The 18969-nt window shown below is 33.5% G+C and overlaps 1 protein-coding gene across 3 annotated transcripts in view; it reads left to right on the top strand.

Annotated features, from left to right (window-relative positions):
• The window catches only part of LOC124369872, an 85850-nt gene extending 76154 nt beyond the window's left edge, over positions 1-9696 (top strand). For all 3 annotated transcript variants that reach the window (XM_046828007.1, XM_046828006.1, XM_046828005.1), the window contains 4 exons: positions 1971-2223; positions 2667-2900; positions 8003-8221; positions 9495-9696. In XM_046828007.1, coding sequence (XP_046683963.1) covers positions 1971-2223; positions 2667-2900; positions 8003-8221; positions 9495-9527 — 739 coding nt within the window. In that variant the 3' untranslated portion in view covers positions 9528-9696. The remainder of the gene's footprint in view (positions 1-1970; positions 2224-2666; positions 2901-8002; positions 8222-9494) is intronic.
• The last annotated feature ends 9273 nt before the right edge of the window (positions 9697-18969 follow it).

Below are 18969 nucleotides of genomic sequence, written 5' to 3'. Positions count from 1 at the left end.
TACCATCAAACGTAGTCAACTATTTGATGACTTCTTTGGAGCAAGAGATAGGAGAAAAGTTGTAATGCTGGACTACTCTCGAGCATTTCATTTATCTAGTCACAGTTTGCTTTCTGCTAAATTAAACCTTTTTGGGTTCAAGGATCGTTCAATAAGCTAGTTTGCCTCAATGAGGATATTCCAGTAACAACAGTTGGTTTTAAAGATTCTGAACCCCTAATAGTAAAGAGATGTTCTCAGGGAAGTTGCCTGGGGCCTGTCTTTAGGCTCTAATTTAAGCAGTTGTTCTCATCACTGCAACACTTACATTTATACAGACGACAGTTAGCTCTATAAGTCCTGCTGTTCTTAAAATACAAACTGCAAATCTTAACAAAAATCTAGAGAATATAAAGACCGTTGTTGACACAACATGGGTTGTGAAGCATGAACAGGTTCCATTTAGCTCAACCGGAGAATGTGAAGTATGTCTTCCGTTTCTTGTTCTATAAGTATTTTATTTTCCTCCATATGGAAATAATATGAGATAAGGCACTGAAGTAGTTCACAAGTGCAAAACACTGCTAATGAATTGTCGGATACAGAACTATTTGTCTCCACTTCAAGATGCTGCCAATCTCATAGATATGGATACCATGTGTAGGGTTTAAATTTGCTGCGTAATTATCTTACAGTAGCTAGCGGATGCTTATACGGTAGGAGTCTTAAGTACGCAACTGACAGACTACACTACTGAGATGAGAGAACTCTGTGCAACACCTGTCAGGAAAACCTAGCTTAATTTGTTAGAAGTGAGGTGGGAATTGGCAAAATTGGTTTCTCGTTTGGTCAAAAATAGTAAAATGACGTTTCGTGCATCTGTGTGACTAGAGTATAAGGGGTAGAACTTTAAAAAGAGTATTATAAATCTTTTTTCGCAAGCTTAATCTAATAATACAAAGTAGTTCTGAACTTTTTTGGTAATAAGCAGTTGTAATTTAGGTGTAGTTTAGAATAAAAAAACAAGTCATTCTGAGAAATAGTTTTTATATTGACTATCGTTAAAAATAAAGGTACTGTGTTATTATTATTAATCTCAAAATCCTAAAATGAATTTTGCCCTTCAGAAATCATTTCAATGTTCCACCCTTTTTAATTTGGTAACACTAAGGCAGGTGAAACTTCCTAATGTTTAATAAACAATCACTAGTTTGACGGGAAACTAGTCTTGCGTATTGCTTCGACTGTCAGTTGTGCTGGTCAGTCCATACTGGCAAAGGAGTCACGAAAGAAAATAGAAGTGCTTGATTTGAGGCGAGTTCATTGGTGATTTAAAAAAAGTATCTGACTAGAAATTCATATTTTTTAGATTTATGTTCATGCATTGGAGAAATATATTCATGAATGACAGCTGATCAACAGTACGCAAAGTACCGAATGCTACATTGTATTTTTGTTGTACTTTGTGTCTGAAAAACCATAGATAGATAACCTATTTAACAAATTATTGTTGTTGTATGAATAATACTTGCTCTTTTCTTTATTTGTATTCGAGTATCGACATGTGGCTGCTGTACCTATTCGCAGATGATTATTGATCAGCATTTTGTAAATTACCAATCGCTAAAACCTGTTTTGCAGAAATAACTTTACAACAACAAACTAAGTTTATGATGATTTAACCAGATATAATCGTCCCAACACTTGTTAGATTCAAATTGATTAGTGGATATTTCTGTTTGCCACTAGCTAAGGAAAAACTGTTTTTGCTGATATATTAGTCTTTGAAAGATTAATAAATTATGATAAATAATAAACGTTATTACAAATATGGTATTCTCCAGATATTACATTGATTAATTTTAAATGTTTACTAGCATAAGTTATGTGAAAAAGCAAAGAAATAGAAGAAAGTTATGCTGTTTTAATACATTTAAAAATGTATACAAAAAATTTCATTTAACAGTTATTTTTACAAATTTATTTTTCAGGAGCTTGTTGGAGACAATGAAGGTAAAACCAAGTAAAGCTAATGACAGTGATATATGGCAATTATCGATATTTGCCCATATTGAATTCTTAACTGCTAAGGATCGAATGCAAGAATACAGTTCCACACTTCTGAGTCGTGATGAGCAGTTACACTCACTACTGTATATCGCTGCTGTCGAGCGTTTTGACAAGCCTATGATTGCCCGCTATGTAGCCGAGAGTCTTGCCAAAGTGAACTACAATCCACTTGAGGTGAGTGCTCGGCAAATACTGGCCAAGAGGTCTAAACTTCTAGTCTGATCAAAGTGTGTTGTGATCTACAAGAGGCGAGTGTGTGGTTATCGGCCAAGAAATCTGATCTTTTAGTTTGGTCAATGTAAATTACATTCCACTAGAATTTAATGAGTGTTAACCGAGTTGCAGAATTCTGTCCAGTAAGTGTGAGCGATACAACCAACATTTTTCTGGTTAACCCTGTGCTGAAAGATTGCTTAACATTTATAATCGAGAGATGTTTCACAACACAAGAAATACAGAAGATTCTGCTCACTACAAGTCAAGTCAAAAAGGTTTTGAAAAACAAATTATAAAAGCTAGGTGTCAGAATGTGCCACAGTTTGATCGAAATCAAAGTTAAGAATATCTGAAGAAATGCCATAAGAAATCAGTATTGTAATCTTATGGCATGTTTCCAGGTCTATAACGAGGGAAACACCATCCTGCATGTGCTGGCGGAGCTGGGTGACTCCCACAAAGACGTGCTGAGTGAGCTGCTGATGGCTTCTGGTGCTGATGGCAAGCCACTGATGGATGTGGCAGTTACAAATAAGAAGGGTCAGAGTGCACTGCATACGGCTGTGCTCTCTCCCCATCAGCACCTATCCACTGTGCTGCTTCTGCTCAAAATGAGAGCCAACCCCTTCCAAAAGGTTTGTTTAAAAGGGAAAAATTACAAGTGTACAAAGTTTATGTTTTATGTTAAAATGTATATTAAAGTTATATAAATTGTTACTAAAAGAAATTGTTTGTAATAAAATAAAATATAAACAGCAAAAATGCTACAGTTTAACTGAACTAATTAACGCGCATTAAGTATCAACAGTTACGATTTGTAGTGTAGCCTAGTTATATCAGTTATAAAATTTAGATGATTTATTTGAAAGAACTCAACACACCCATAACACACGTTATTCTAGATCAACAGGAATTCTACCACTGCAATTAACTAAATCTTATTCAAACACCAACTCATACTATCTAGCTCACGTGCTTTTTATTAATATAAGTAAACAGTTTCCTAATTTTAGTTTTTTCAATGAAATTTCTACAATTATCTTTAAAAGGAAAGTTAACCAGTGGATATTATCATTGTCTATTGAGGAGGCCGAGGCAGTGTTGTCTACGAACTACGGGCGGACAGTTTGACATGTGAACAGCCACCACTCCTATTCCATCATTATTCATTATCACTACCCCATTATAATCTGCGGTGACCCTGCTTATTTACCCTTGTTGCTAATATGTAAATGTTTTTAAAATTAATAATATTCAATTCTTTAAAACAGGTACATATTAAAATTACACGGTGTTTTCCTTTTAATATATTCATTCCAGATTCACGTGTGTATGTGGTATATAATAGTGTATTATTTTGTATTATATTTTATATTCATTTTTTTTTTATGTATATCCAGTCCGTTATTTCTTCAGGCGTGAGCAACTCGAGTCTGCGCACAGGCATCATAGCCCATGCAGGCTCATTTCCCGAGGACAATGTTTTATACATGATGTTATTTTTATGATGTTTATTTTATGATGATTATTTCTTATGATATTTATTCTTTGTTCTCATTTCAAACTCCGTTCGGTAATGTAATAAACATTTTTTAGAAGTTAATTGTACAGTTTGGATTGTAATATTGTACATATATTTGGGAAATAAAATCAATTCATTCATTCATTCATTCATCAGGAATGAATGAATGAATGAATGAATTGATTTTTTTATTTCCCAAAAATATGTACAATATTATAATACAATCTGTACAATTAATTTCTAAATTGTTACAATACCGAACAATTTTGAAATGTGAAGAAAGAATAAGAAATAATCATCATAGAATAAACAACATAAAATAAACATCATAAAAATAGCATCATGTATAAAAACATTGTCCTCGGGAAATGAGCCTGCATGGGCTATGATGCCTGTGCGCAGTCTCGAGTTGTTCACGCCTGAAGAAATAACGGACTGGATTAATAAAAAAAAAAAATGAATATAAATATAGTACAAAATAATACACCACTACACACCACACACATACATACACACACACATACATATATACATATATACACATATGCATGCACATACACATGCGAATATGCAATGAATATATTAAAAGGAAAAAACCGCGTAATTTTGCTTTGTACCTGTTTTAAAGCATTAAATATTATTAATTTTAAAACATATACATATTAGCAACAATGGTAATTAAGCAGGGTCACCACAGATTATAATAGGTTATTGATAATGAATGATGATGGGATAGGAGTGGTGGCTGTTTACATGTCAAACTGTCCGTCTGTAGTTCGTAGACAGCACTGCCTCGGCCTCCTCAATAGACAATGATAATAACCACTGGTTAACCTTCCTTTTAAAAATAATTGTAGAAATTTCACTGAAAAAACTAAAATTTGGAAACTGTTTACTCATATTTATAAAAAGCACGTGAGCAAGATAGTATGAGTTGGTGTTAGAATAAGATTTAGTTAATTGCAATGGTAGAATTCCTGTTGATCTAGAATAACGTGTGTTATGGGTGTGTTGAGTTCTTACAAATAAATCATCTAAATTTTTATACATGTGTATTAAAAGAGATTTTATAAAAAGTTGTCTTATTGTAAATATTTTAGTTTCTTGAAATAAAATGGATGTTGAAAACCTATGACATTTTTTAAAAGCTACTTTCAAAATTGTTTTCTGAACCGTAAAAAGAGGATCAAGATTTGATTTATAAGCTGCCCCCCAAGAAATTATCCCAAATGCAAACAGAGATTGCACGTATGCATAATATACCATTTTCATTTCTTGAACAGCAAGAATATCCCTAAGGTTCTTAAAGGCAAAGATATACTTTCGGGTCTTTTGTTTGAGATATTCAATATGGTCTGACCATTTCAAACGGAAATCTAAAATAACGCCAAGATATTTATACGAGTTTATTTTTTCGATTGCTTCACAAATACAGGTACTGTTACTGTGATTTCCACAATTATGTATGATCAGATTTCCTAAGACATAATCCGACTGAGGATTCAAAGAAATTGGCATAAATTTTGTTTTAGTTATATTTAGGGAAAGGACATTCTGATCAAACCACTTTTTCAATAACATTAAATCACTTAATGCTTCTCGTCTCACATCCGCCCATGTATTTCCTTTCAGAAAAATAAGTGTGTCGTCGGCAAATAATGTTATTTTTCCGTTTAAATTTAGCTTGGCAATATTATTTATATATAATAAGAACAGAATTGGCCCAAGTGTACTCCCTTGAAGTACACCGTAGTCTACATTAATTGCATCGCTACTAACATTACAAATTGAGACATATTGTTTTCTATTGGTAAAATAACTTTGAAACCAGGTAAGGGCATTGCCCCTAACACCTAATTGTTCTAATTTATTCATTAACTTATTTCTATCAACAGAGTCAAAGGCTTTTTTGAGGTCTAAAAAGATTAGCATTGATTTTTTGTTTTCTGAGATTGCACTATTTAATTCTTTATTTAAATCAAACAATGCATCCGAAATACTCCTGTCGTCCCTAAACCCATACTGACACTGAGAAAGTACATTATTTACCTGGAGAAAATGTACGAGCTGTTCCTTAACTACCTTCTCCAGTACCTTAGCAAAGACACTCAAGAGGGATATCGGACGGAAGTTGTTTTTGTCAGTAAAGCTGTTTGACTTGTGCAAAGGGTACACTTTAGCCAACTTAAAATTGTCAGGGAATATTCCCTGGGTTATACTTAAATTGATCAAGTATAGCAGTGGTTTCATAAAAGTGCTTAAATTGTCCTTGAGGACCCGTGCAGAAACGCCATCATGACCCGGGGCAGAGCCTCCACGTAAATTTGTCACGTGCCGTATTATGTCCAGTTCTGTCACCGTACGTAACGTAAATGTCGCATCCAGTCTATAGTCGCTATCGCTCACCACTGGGTCCCCTACCGGGTTAATTGTATCGGCTAACGTTTTCCCAACAGACGCAAAATAATTATTGAAATCATTTGCTACTTGAGTAATTTTATCGTTAGTAATGTTTGAATTTGTCGGCAGAAACTTTCGTATTGGAAATGTATCCCTGGTTTGCACCCTACCCGCCAATTCGTTTACTATTCCCCAAAACATTTTAGGGTCTTTTCTGTTTTCAGTAATTTTAAAACGATAATATTCTCTCTTAGCGTGTTTTAATGATGTGCTTAGAGTTTGTCTATAGTTGTGGTAATAATGTTTTAATGACACATTAAAAGGTTGTTTTTTAATTATTTTACTTAACTTATCCCTCGCTCTTATTGAACAAATCAATCCCGCAGATATCCAAGGCTTAAGTTTCTTAGATCTAGTAGATATTTTATTACTTAACTTTGTGGCATTCTCGATTGATTTCTGTACTATATCGTTAAATAGAGTGGAACAAGTATTGGCCTCCAAGGACTCAAGTACGGGTTCCCAGTGGGCGCGTGTCAGGTTGTCAGCAAGTAACATTCGGTCTACGTACGTAGCTGTATCAGTCTGTGTCTTGTTAGTGGCCGTAGGTCCGGTTATTGTCAAAACAGTGCTGTAATGATCTGTGAGGCTTGTCTCGACCACAGCTGCTCTAACTCTACTCATATCTCTATATCGTACAAAAATGTGATCGAGACAAGACTGAGTGTTTTCAGTTACTCTAGTAGGTTTGTCTACACATTTCACAAGTCCCGTTCCAAGTAAACAATTCATGTATTTATCCGTCAGCACTTCGTTCTTAAGCAAGTCTATGTTTATGTCTCCTATCAATACACACATTTTGTTTCTAAACGTTCTCGAATAATAATTTTCTAACTCATCTATAAATAAGTGTAAATTGCTATCAAAAGTTCTGTAAAGTGCAAGTAAGTTGAACTGTTCTCCTAAATAAATAAAATCTAAACTAATTCCAAACACCTCCCCCAACGTAATCTGCGTGGCAGTGGCAGTCAATCGCTTGTTTACATAAAGTATTGTCCCGTCATTCCGGTTCCGTTGCTTATCTGTAAAGTAAATGTCAAAGCCATCAATGCTCACCCCCTTGAATTACTATATATACTTGAATTACCTGGAATTACTAAACGTTGACTTTTTTATCTCATTTTCTAGATTAATGGGCTTTACTTGGTACCTAGCAGTACGTAGTCTTATACATGATGTATTAAAATTATAAATAATATTTTATGGAGATAAACATTTATTTCATACTTTCATTATTAGTTTTGGAATGTTATTTGGCATTAAATTCAATTGAATATAGGTTATTCTGTTTAATAATAAAAAGTCAGGTATTTTGTAGCGGATCTCACTTTTTGTTATGTTAAATTTCAATTTCGATTGAGTTAATTTAATCTTTAAAATTGAAAAATATGATTTTTATGCTGCTGGATGTTTGTAAGTGTTTAACAAGAATGTAATCTAACACTTATGTTTTCATAAGTAATATGTCAAGAATAATATTTAGAACAAATGAAAACTATTTGAACTGTATCAGGAAATTAACAGTACCTTTTCGGAAAATTGTAGTGTCAGGATAGTATGTGTCACTATTAGTAATTTTTGCATCACCCAGAAAATCTTTTTATGTACTGTGTTGTTACACATTTTCTTGTGCAGCATCAATTTGTATCTCGTGACAAGTCAGAATATCTTTGTGAAAGTCAAGAAATTGATGTAGAGACAAACATTGGTATGAGTCTGATTCTCTCAGAAGATAAGTGTTAGTGATGGTTATAGGATGTGCACGAGAAGACACCTCTGCACTATCAGATGATTGCTGCAGCCAAAAGGGAGCCCAGGAACGGCAGAGATCTCGAAGTTATAAGGAAAATGATCCAAGCACACCCTTTACGCACTAAGGAGGCTGTAAAGATGTTGGAGGATATGTGTGGTGACTCCTTTTTTCCCAGTGACCTCAGAGCTACCATCCAGGCAGAAATCAGCTACTTGGTCAAAGTAAGTCACTCCTTCAAGTTTTCTTCACAAAGAAATAATATAACTTATACATCATACTCTACATATACACAGGGTGCTTAAAGTACAAAAATTTTATTTGATGATGTACAATACTCCAAGCATCATTTCTGAGACAAGAGCCTTGCATAATATCTTTAGAGAGAAAAAAATACCATGAGTTGGTGGGTGTGACCCAGAATCAAAAGTGAAGCGAAGTTTTTTACAATTAAGTAGTATATAGACTGTCACAGAGTAGTATTTAGGAGTGTTTTGTTGCCTTTGTGCTGAAAAAATTCTGACTAGAGGGAAAATAAAACATGACAACTTTGTGAGGGCAATATTCTAGTGCATACTTTTCACCTTATTCCAATTTTACCATGGTTACATCAAAACTTTCTCTAAATTACAGATGATGGTTCTATGATTTTGGTAGTTCATTCAAAAAGAGGTTTTACAAACTTGCATTAAAACTAGCAGGCCGCAGAATATGCCTGTAGATTCCCCAGGAGTATATTTAAGGGGGTTAATAGTTAAAGTATGTTGATGAATGATCAAACTTGTTCAAGACAACATCGATGAGATGACTTTTTGTACCTGGAAACATTATATATTTTCAATTTTTCTACTATTATTATATTAAATTTAACAACCACACGACTAATTTGATAAACTGAACATAACATTGGTAAGACTTACACTGAAATACCATAATGGCTTGGTCTTGTATGCATTGAACAATTCGTGAGCTCATATTTTAATTTATTTTAAGCAACATTTTTAATATGAAGATATCACTTAAATGAGTTTAAGGAATTAAATGTATGGTTATAAAACTCAAGAATACTGTTCCACGGAAATTACTAACATTTATTTTACAAGAATTAGTGTTCTATAAACGAGTATCTACATTAGCTCTAGTATAAGTTTTCACTGATAACTCGTTTTAGTTCAAACATGTCTTATAAGTCTTAAGAACCTGTTGTTCTACTATGTTGAAACATATATTTTGTAATATTACAACATTTTTTTTATTTAAAAACTGATTTCATATGTAAAATGATAGTGTATTTTGAAAACTACTTGAGTAACAACAACCAAAAAAATTCAAAACTGTCTTTAAACATCATAATGTTTTGAAAACTACTTCTGCCAATTTATTTGGGTAAAGAAACCACATTTTGTGAATTGTTTACTGCCGAAATAGTCTGCAATGTTTTCTTCTCAGATGTTTTTGTATATTAGCAAAGTTTAAATGTGCTGATGTGTGTTCCAGGAAGAGAAAACCAAGAAGTTGGAGAGGCGTTAAAAGTTTCAACAGAGTTTACTTCCATGTTATGTGTTGGACTCATGCCCATGGCAACACAAAAATTTGTTATGTTTTGTTTAAAATGTCTATGCAAAATGTTTGTGATTTTAGATCCATTAAGTACTTAATTTACTTAAATAATACCAAATATAGCGTTTTTAAAATGGTACCACTCTTTTACTTCTATTTTACATTTTTATTTGCTGCATGGGTAACTGCATGTTTTGTATCATTTTACTTATAATTTCAGCGATTTTTCAGTCACAGTAATAGTAAATAGTAAAAGAGAATAAAGTTGTAAATAATTCAATAAAAATTACAATACAGTAAACTCTTGATTATTTGCGAGCAACTTATCTATTTTGCAGATTATCCATTACATCACAATTATAAACTTATACATTTAATATACTAAAAACTGCACAAAACGAGTTTTACAACTTTAAAAATACCTTTGGCTAAAAAGGTAGACATGATTTGAAAAGTGATGTACAATGTTTATCAAATATTGTAACTCATTACAACTGATCAAAAATAATATAAGAATAAACTGCAATACTGTACTGCATTTATGTGAGAAAACTTAGATGGGACCAGTGGTAGAGGGTGAGGTTTATCTATAGACATGTTAGGTTCACTCATTGTTATCAACGGAAAATGAGGATGCATCGCTTTTGTGACAAAGTGTTGTTAGAGAAACTTAAATCATGGATAAAAAAAGAGCTTAAACACGAAGAAACAAAAGCGATTGACTGATTTTTCATGAAAACTATACAAAAGTGCTGTAATGTACATATTGTATGTTTATGTTATTCAAGCTCAAATGTATGCATATTTTGTTTTTTTATTACCGTATGTTCTTCCATTGTACAGTAATATCCTGAATTAAATTATTAGTTACACTATATATAGCCATGATCCTACTATCAGCAATTTTGCGGATTATCTGCTCCAATTGATTCCATGGATAATCCAGAGTTTACTTAAGTTGTGATGAGATGTATTTCAAAGAAGAAAAATTCAAGCAATATTTATATTTTGAAAAGTTACACAAAACATCATTTTTTATGTTGTATATAATATATACATACAAACCCTTGATAAAAGTATCTATACAGCAATAAAAGCTAATGGGTTCTATGCTCAAAATTAATTATTTGAATTGCTATTTGCTGAAAACGAGGATTATGTTTTGCAATATATATTTTTATGATGTTAGCTTTTGGATTACAGGTCAGTTTGTACTAATACTTGGTTAAATGGCCTATGGCTTTCAAATTATACAGTGTTGTTTGTCCAAAAAATGGAATATCTCTGAAAAAGTGTTTTCATGTTTCATGTGGTTTTAAGAGATATTGCTTCAAGTTTCAGACCCTAGTAACCAGTATGTTACATTGTATAACTCAATGGCTAGTAGTTTAACTATAACCTGCTATTATTTGTTATTAGTTTGTATTAATTTGTTTGATCTATATATTATCCCCATTGTATGGCTATCTTGATCATTTTTCATCATACATGTTCTTGTCTGCAAGTTCTTTCTTTTTTAAGAAATGCAAAATACAATGAAACAGTTTGGAATACTACTATAGCAGGTGAGCAGCGATCATTAGACTTCCTGCTGCTGATCGTTCTTCTTGTTGTCTCAATGTATTTCTGTGTGAAGGGACACAAATACATACAAACAGAATGGCAGTTGAGCAGGTAGTCATGTGATTTCCTGCTGATCATTCTTCTTGTTGTCTCAATGTATTTCTGTGTGAAGGTACTCAAATACATACCAACAGAATGCTACTATGGCAGTTGAGCAGGTAGTCATGACAATATCTCAATGTGTTTCTGTGTGAAAGGACTCAAATACAATACAAAGAAACAGAATGGCAGTTGAGCAGGTAATCATGTTATTTCCTGCTGATCGTTCTTCTTGTTGTCTCAATGTATTTCTGTGTGAAGGGACACAAATACATACCAACAGAATGCTACTATGGCAGTTGAGCAGGTAGTCATGACAATTCCTGCTGGCTGTTCTTGTTATCTCAATGTGTTTCTGTGTGAAAGGACTCAAATACAATACAAAGAAACAGAATGGCAGTTGAGCAGGTAATCATGTTATTTCCTGCTGATCGTTCTTCTTGTTGTCTCAATGTATTTCTGTGTGAAGGGACACAAATACATACAAACAGAATGGCAGTTGAGCAGGTAGTCATGTGATTTCCTGCTGATCATTCTTCTTGTTATCTCAATGCGTTTCTGTGTGAAGGGACTCAAATACAATACAGAGAAACAGAATGGCAGTTGAGCAGGTAATCATGTGATTTCCTGCTGATCATTCTTCTTGTTATCTCAATGTGTTTCTGTGTGAAGGGACTCAAATACAATACAAAGAAACAGAATGGCAGTTGAGCAAGTAATCATGTGATTTCCTGCTGATCATTCTTCTTGTTATCTCAATGTGTTTCTGTGTGAAGGGACTCAAATACATACCAACAGAATGGTACTATGGCAGTTGAGCAGTGAGTCATGAAAATTCCTACTGATTGTTCTTGTTGTTATTTAAATGTTTTTCTGTGTGAAGAGACTCAAATACATAAATTGAATGCTACTAAGGCAGTTGAGCAGGGAGTCAAGAGAATTCTTGCTGATTGTTCTTCTTGTTGTCTCAATGTGTCTCTGTGTGGAGAGTTTTAAATACAAACAGAATGCTTCTATGCAGTTGAGCAAGGGTTATGAGAATTCCTGCTGTTTGTTCTTGTTGTTATTTCAATGTATTTCTGTGTGAAGGGGGGAATCAAAATACACATAACAGCTTAGAATGTTTCTAAGGCAGGAGAGCCTAAAAGGTCATGAAACTTCTTACTGATTGTTATTCTTGTTATCTAAATGTGTTTCTTTAACTCTATAATATGTTATGTAAATATACTGTCTTCCACATTTAATTGTTGTATATTTGTTGAGCTACACAAATATAGTCAATTATTATCTCTGATAGCAGGTAATTTATACCCATTATGAGATGAAATTGTGTCGTCCCAGGTAGCTGAGTGGTTAAGACCTCAGCTTATCGCTCTATGGCCCGGATTTGATTCCCAGCTTGGACTAGGCATTTCCACACACTAACAAATATTCATCTCAACCTAACCTGAAGCCATATGATACACACTTTAGGCTAAAACTTCAGTCATTCACAGAAGAAACGATATTGGAACTGCCTTACCTAGACAAACCTTTTTTGGGGTCTTAATTTTCCTGTCTTTTACAGTCATAGCCATTTGAAAGGATAAAATGATTTGCCATCGTTATAGGTTATAAAAGGTATAACACAACTCTTAAACAAACCTCAAGCAACAAAATTCACACACACACCAACACAAGGCCTAAGACCAAAACTAAGACCGGAAGGCGGTGCCGATGAAAGAGCCGACATCGCCATTCCTGTTAGTATCCCACTGTGATGTGTGATCGTTATCCTCGTACTTGTGATTTGTGCTCGGGCCTTGCATCCTGTAGTGACAACATCTGGACTGGACTCTAAACAGCATTAGGTATGTTTGAATTCTTTTCTTTCCCTTCTCGACTTCTCCCTTATTTTTGTATGTATTAATACCTCCCCCACCTGACGAAGATGATAGATTCCAATTCCCGAAACGTTGTGTTATACCGTTTATAACCTATAACAATGGCAAATGTCCGAAATCCTGTTATCCTTTAAACCCTTCCATTGTCAATAACAAACTTTAAACAAAGCATAGCCATTTTTTATTTACACAATTTACTTTTGTATAAACACAACATACATTTTTTTCAAGGAAAACAGCAGAAATTAAATATAAAACTCCTCTATATTTTGTCTAATTAGACTTTTTCAAGAGAGAAGAAAGGGTGTATAAGGGTTTTATAACAAAAACATAATAAACAAAAATCACACACACACAGTTATAGAAAGTAAATTAGAATACACTGCATAAGAAGGAATGGCAAGTTATTAAGTAAGTAATAAGTACTAAGAAAATTTTAAAAATCTTACAATTTTTTATTATATAAAAATATTGCCCCTGTTCCATGAAGATGACCTTTTTATAAGGTATTGTACTAATATACAAGTTTGTTAGATACCATATTTGTGTTTATCAAATCATGGCCTCTATATTTATAATGTAATTGTATAAAAATATCTTTTTAGACAATTTTTTATTTGATTTGAGCATGGTGTATTTCATTGTATTGTTATAACAATAATATAATTGTGCTTTATTCGTCCAAGATAACTCAGCGAAGAAATTTAGAAAATTTGAAGGAAGAGATGCAGATTAATTGTCTCATTAGTTTTTTATTTTAATTTGAGACTATATCTGTGCACGAGGTTAAAAGTTTTACGTACTTATCAGTATTGTTTGTAACATGTTATTTTTAATGGGACATAAAATAATGAAGAAATTCATTTTTCAATTAAAATGAATAGTTTTATTTGAGTTTAATAACATCTTACAAATTTGATTTCTGTAATAGTGATATCCAACAATTGCAAAACTCTAAACACATTATAGATTAGTTAAGCAGTAGTACCTGGGTTCCAAAGGCACGGATGGATTTCAAGTTTAGCGCTGACCTGCTTTAGTGGTAGAACCACGATTGCTGAAACGGAATCAATTTGGAAAATCAATGGATCATCAAGCCTTCAGCATTACCAACTCAGAATCGAAAGGAAAATAAGGTTGGGAGTGAATAGGTGGTATAGGTTTATTTCCTTGTCGATAAAATCTTTCATAAACCAACCCAAAGGAACAGGAGGTAAAAAAATACAAAATACTATTGGAGACATATATTAAGTGATCCAGTAGCCTTGAAAAGAATTATAAAATAATGAATTAATGTGACCTTTAGTTCATTTAAACTCCCACCTACCTTCATTTCAGCTTGGTGTCAATGTACGTCAAGCAACACAGCAATTTTCACAAAGAAAAACAATAAATTAGAAAATAAATGTGAGCTGTACTTTGCTTAAAATCCCACCTAGCTCGATTTGAGCTCAAAACTAAGGAATGCTGGTACCACGTACAAGGGCTCAAAAAAGGAAATTACTTTTTTCTTTATTTTGTCTAATAAAATACACAACTTTTTCATGCATCCATTTGGTAAATTGATTACTTAACATTGACAAATATAAGTCCAAATCCTTTGACTGTGTGCAAAATTATCAGCAAAGGTCTTTTTTATGGGAGAAGAGTCTAGGATCCTGTACTTAGTCCTAAAAGGGCCTTTGTACCCTCAAATCTGAGGCTTCTCCAAAAACCAATTTGTTTTGTAGATTTCTATTCCTGTCCTTTGGGATCAAGAGGTGAGCTCGTAGGAATTTTTCTTGGTTTTACAAATAGCAGGACAGTTCAGCAATCTATGCTCCGCTGATTTTTCAGCTTTTCCTCAGTCTACATTTATCATTCTAGCTTAAACCTACCTTCATCAGATTTTTTTCCAAGTGAGCCATGTCCTTTTATCATCCTAAATACTTGTTGTAAATCTTCCTTGCTTAGATCTAGGATTTTGTTCCTACCTTTAGCATTCAGAGATATAAAATTTTCGATTGCCTGAGTCTTGAGGCATTTCTCTCGTCTCAAATTTGCTCCTTCTTTTCCCAGGCATTTTCTAGAGCTTTACTGTACGAGAAACTTTACTCCACAGCCCAGTTCTGGCCTTACCAAAGACTTTTAGAGCCTATCTTGGTCAGGATGTCTGCTTTTTCATTCCCAGAAACGCCTTTATGGCCCGGCAGCCAGCCAAGGGCAACTTTGTTCATCTTTGCCAGTTAGAGCAGTCCCAATCTACCATTGAGTAAAAAGTAGGTTTATAGCTACAAAATAGATAGATAAAACCAATATACGAGTCTCTCTGTGTCAGTATTTAACTGGTGTGGCTTTTGTGAAGAGCTCTCCCAGCAATACACAACTGGTGTGCTTGTATGTGTGGTCTCCAAGCAATAGGTGTGGCGCATTCAAATTGCCTTGTGTTAGTACCAACTGATTTATTTATGTTGTATATAGGTTTATTGTTTTAGGGAATAGGAAGCTTTCTTCACTTCTTGTTTTACAATATTAGGTTGATTGCTCAGTTATGTATAGAGGAAGCATAAAATGTAGATGTGAATGTTGAAACAAAATTTTTATTTGTTTTTAAACCAAGGTGGAAGGAAGGCACTGGCCCACGGTACAGTGGAGGAAGGAAGGAATAGCTCGTAGCCGATCTCATAGTTAAGGTTGATGCTACTCATGTCTAATCAGAATCAGAATTATCTTTATTTACAATAATTGAGATTTCAGATAATGCCAATAAAATTTATACATAATATATTTCAATATAATCAATAAAAAGTGAATAAGTCGTGTTAACTGTGACATGGTAGATTCATAAGTTTATCGAAGTGACAGTATGAGATGTTCTGGAATAATTCTTCAATGGAGTAAAGCAGTGAGTGTAACAGCTATGAGTGCGGTGTAGTCTTCAGCTCCTAGCCCATCTTGTGATAAGGGGTTTATTATTTTACTTCCAATATAAGATGGTTTCTTCTCATACAGCATCATAAGATGGATTTGCAGGGTGTATAGTTGTGCATTTCTGGTGTTATAAGGTTAGATATCTTGTTTTCACATTAGATGTTAGCCATCTGCATATATTGCCACTTCCATTTTGTACATTGCAGTTCTAATCACAGTCAGAACTTTCACTGGTCTGAAAGCATCTCTGCAACTGTCTATAGAGGTTAGCTAGTATAGGGTGGCTTTCTTTTATATCACCAATGCCAATGTTGTAGGCTTGACATAGCTGATTCTCCACAAACTGGTAGAAAATACTGTCCACCAAGTTAGAAAATCATGTAGCCTTTAACACTGAAAGAGCAAACTACTCAAGCTCCTCAACGGTGATAATAGGGTACGATGCTCAACTCTTGGACATCCATCAGTTTGCCCAGATCTAAAAGAGAAAGCTCATTTTAACTGTTGATAAGTTACTTTAACTGGTCAGATGCGACATTGCCATATATGAAACTTTTGAAATAGATGTGGTAGGTTAATAGCTTTGTTGTTTAAATACTTTTTATCATTTGAAAAGGTGCAAACAAAATCACGTAATGGAAGATACCGTTTTCAAAACTCTTACATCCCTTCCTTCAAATATTTTCTTAGTGTCATTGTTTGAAAATGTGTTATTCATCTACGACTGTTTTGTTATATCTTTGTAATAGGTTATTTAACTGTTGTGTTAAGTAGTATGTGACTCGTGATTTCGAGTCAACACACGGGCAACCGCTGTTTAGAAACAGCTGTTTAATTGCCCTCAACCGCGAGTATCCTTCAATAGTGACGTGGAATGTAGTACTTGCTATTAATACCAGTGAGCTACTACAGTATCATGTTTTGATTTTACCAAGTGCTGCAATATTTCAGGTTGAACAATGCCTGTTGTCACTTATAAAAGATGCTAGTATTAGCAAATTTATAAAAATATATATACCAACTTGTGTAATAAGATGGAAATAAATTATTCTTAATAGCTTTGTGCATGTAGTTTTTAATTGTTAACAGTGCAGTCGTAGATAAATTTATATACCCAATTATCACGTTATATGCTAGAATGAACGAAGTTTGCAAAGTGTGTTCAAAAAGTACCAAAGTTTCATTTTGCTGACAAGTTCTTTGGAAGAAATTTTGCAGTTACTCTGTACATGGCCAAAGCTTCTGTTAAAATCAAATTAACTGAACCACTTCTGATCCTTACCTCTGTATTTACTTCACCCGTATCTTTAACGTTTTGGTTGTTGCCGGTCGTGCAGAAGTAGGTTCACTGTCCACAGAATTGCAGTCCACTTGTTGTATCACTCCTTTATGTGTATCACACACAAAGCAACTTCTCCAAAGGCCTGTTGAATTTGTCTAATGGTTTCAATTTGGCAATCACCAAGTTTTTGACAAAGTCTGATGCAATACCACTGCTCCTTGTATTCTGTTGTGTTCTTTAAAACAAAAATACGCCAAGCACTCAGTACAAGGTTTGACATCAAACTTTCTGAAGTTTACTGACATAATTCCGAGGATAAGTAACTTGCCTGCACATGTGCACTGGTTGATTGCATTTAAACTCCAATCATTTCCTGGCATAGTAGAAAATGAGATCTGATACTTTATGAACATACTTGATATGGCCTGCATCAAGTCAAGGCTGTAATTCCCTTGAAACTAGTGTATTAATGTTGACATTAATACACTACGCATAACGTGACAGTTGCGTAAACACAAATGCTCATACGTCTACTGCTATGCTGGAGTCTGCCTTGTAACTGGTAGATATTTGTCTGTGATGTTGATTATTGTTAGTTATTGAGATTTTAAAGCTTGTTGATTGTTTAGTAAAAATATATATTTAATGTAGTTAAGACTAAAGAGATGTTTGTTGTTGATTTTAGTGTTCAATGTAGGATACGTTAGTCCTAGTTTTTCTATGTTCTGTGATTTGACTCTGAGGTTTTTCATGATTTTCAGTCCATTTCTTTCACAATATTGCCAATTATAAAGCAAATAAAAACAGTTTGAAAGTGAGACCCCTGTCTTCATCCTGCTACACAGTTATTGCTCACGAATTATTCTAAAGATTAGAAACGTAATTAATTCATGATTGTGTCTGTGCTACATGGTTTTACCAATTTTAATAAGCCACAGTTTTTTAGCAAAATTTATTGTAATGGGTCATTAAAGATAAATTGTAAAGAATACCAAAAACTACAGTAACTCGTAATATGACAGATTCCCAGATGTTTTTTTTAAATTTATATAAAATTTTAAAACATATATCTATTCACAATATACTATTGTAGAAGAAAGTATATAGTTTAGTATACCAGAGGATACAATAAACGTAGGAGTAAATCAATGTCACTAACAGTTATTCAACGTGTTGAAAACAAGAAAGCCTTTACATACCTCATTGAAAGTATAACGTGTCAAAAAATATATAACTTTTATTTGTTTATGATTTTTATCATAAAACAACCAGAAACATGTCAACAGACGTAAGACTAATTAGTTGAAAGCAACGCCTGTAAATTTAATACCTTACAGGAATTGATCCGAGAATAAGTTATATCGATCTTCAAGCATTTGTTTCTAAACATGTGCGTTCAGACTTATATGCAGTACTCCCATGTAGTACAAAATGTAAGTATTGGCGAGTTTTTAATTCCTGTAAGTACCCAGTGTAATGTTATAGTCTACAAGGAATGGGCAGAACAAGGTTAACAAGAAAGGGAATATTTGAAAATAAAAAAAAGTTGCTTTAAAAATGTATTTTAGCATTTTATAAATCAATTACTACTAGTTACATTGAAAATAGTTAATTATTGTATTGTGTCTTCTATTCAGCCGGTTGTTTAAATTAGTTATTAGCTTAGCTAACAAAT

The sequence above is a fragment of the Homalodisca vitripennis genome, chromosome X, assembly GCF_021130785.1.
Source record: "Homalodisca vitripennis isolate AUS2020 chromosome X, UT_GWSS_2.1, whole genome shotgun sequence".
Classification (NCBI taxonomy): Eukaryota; Metazoa; Arthropoda; class Insecta; order Hemiptera; family Cicadellidae; genus Homalodisca; species Homalodisca vitripennis.
Note: the sequence above shows the minus strand (reverse complement) of the source record. Positions and strands in the feature narration are given on the sequence as shown.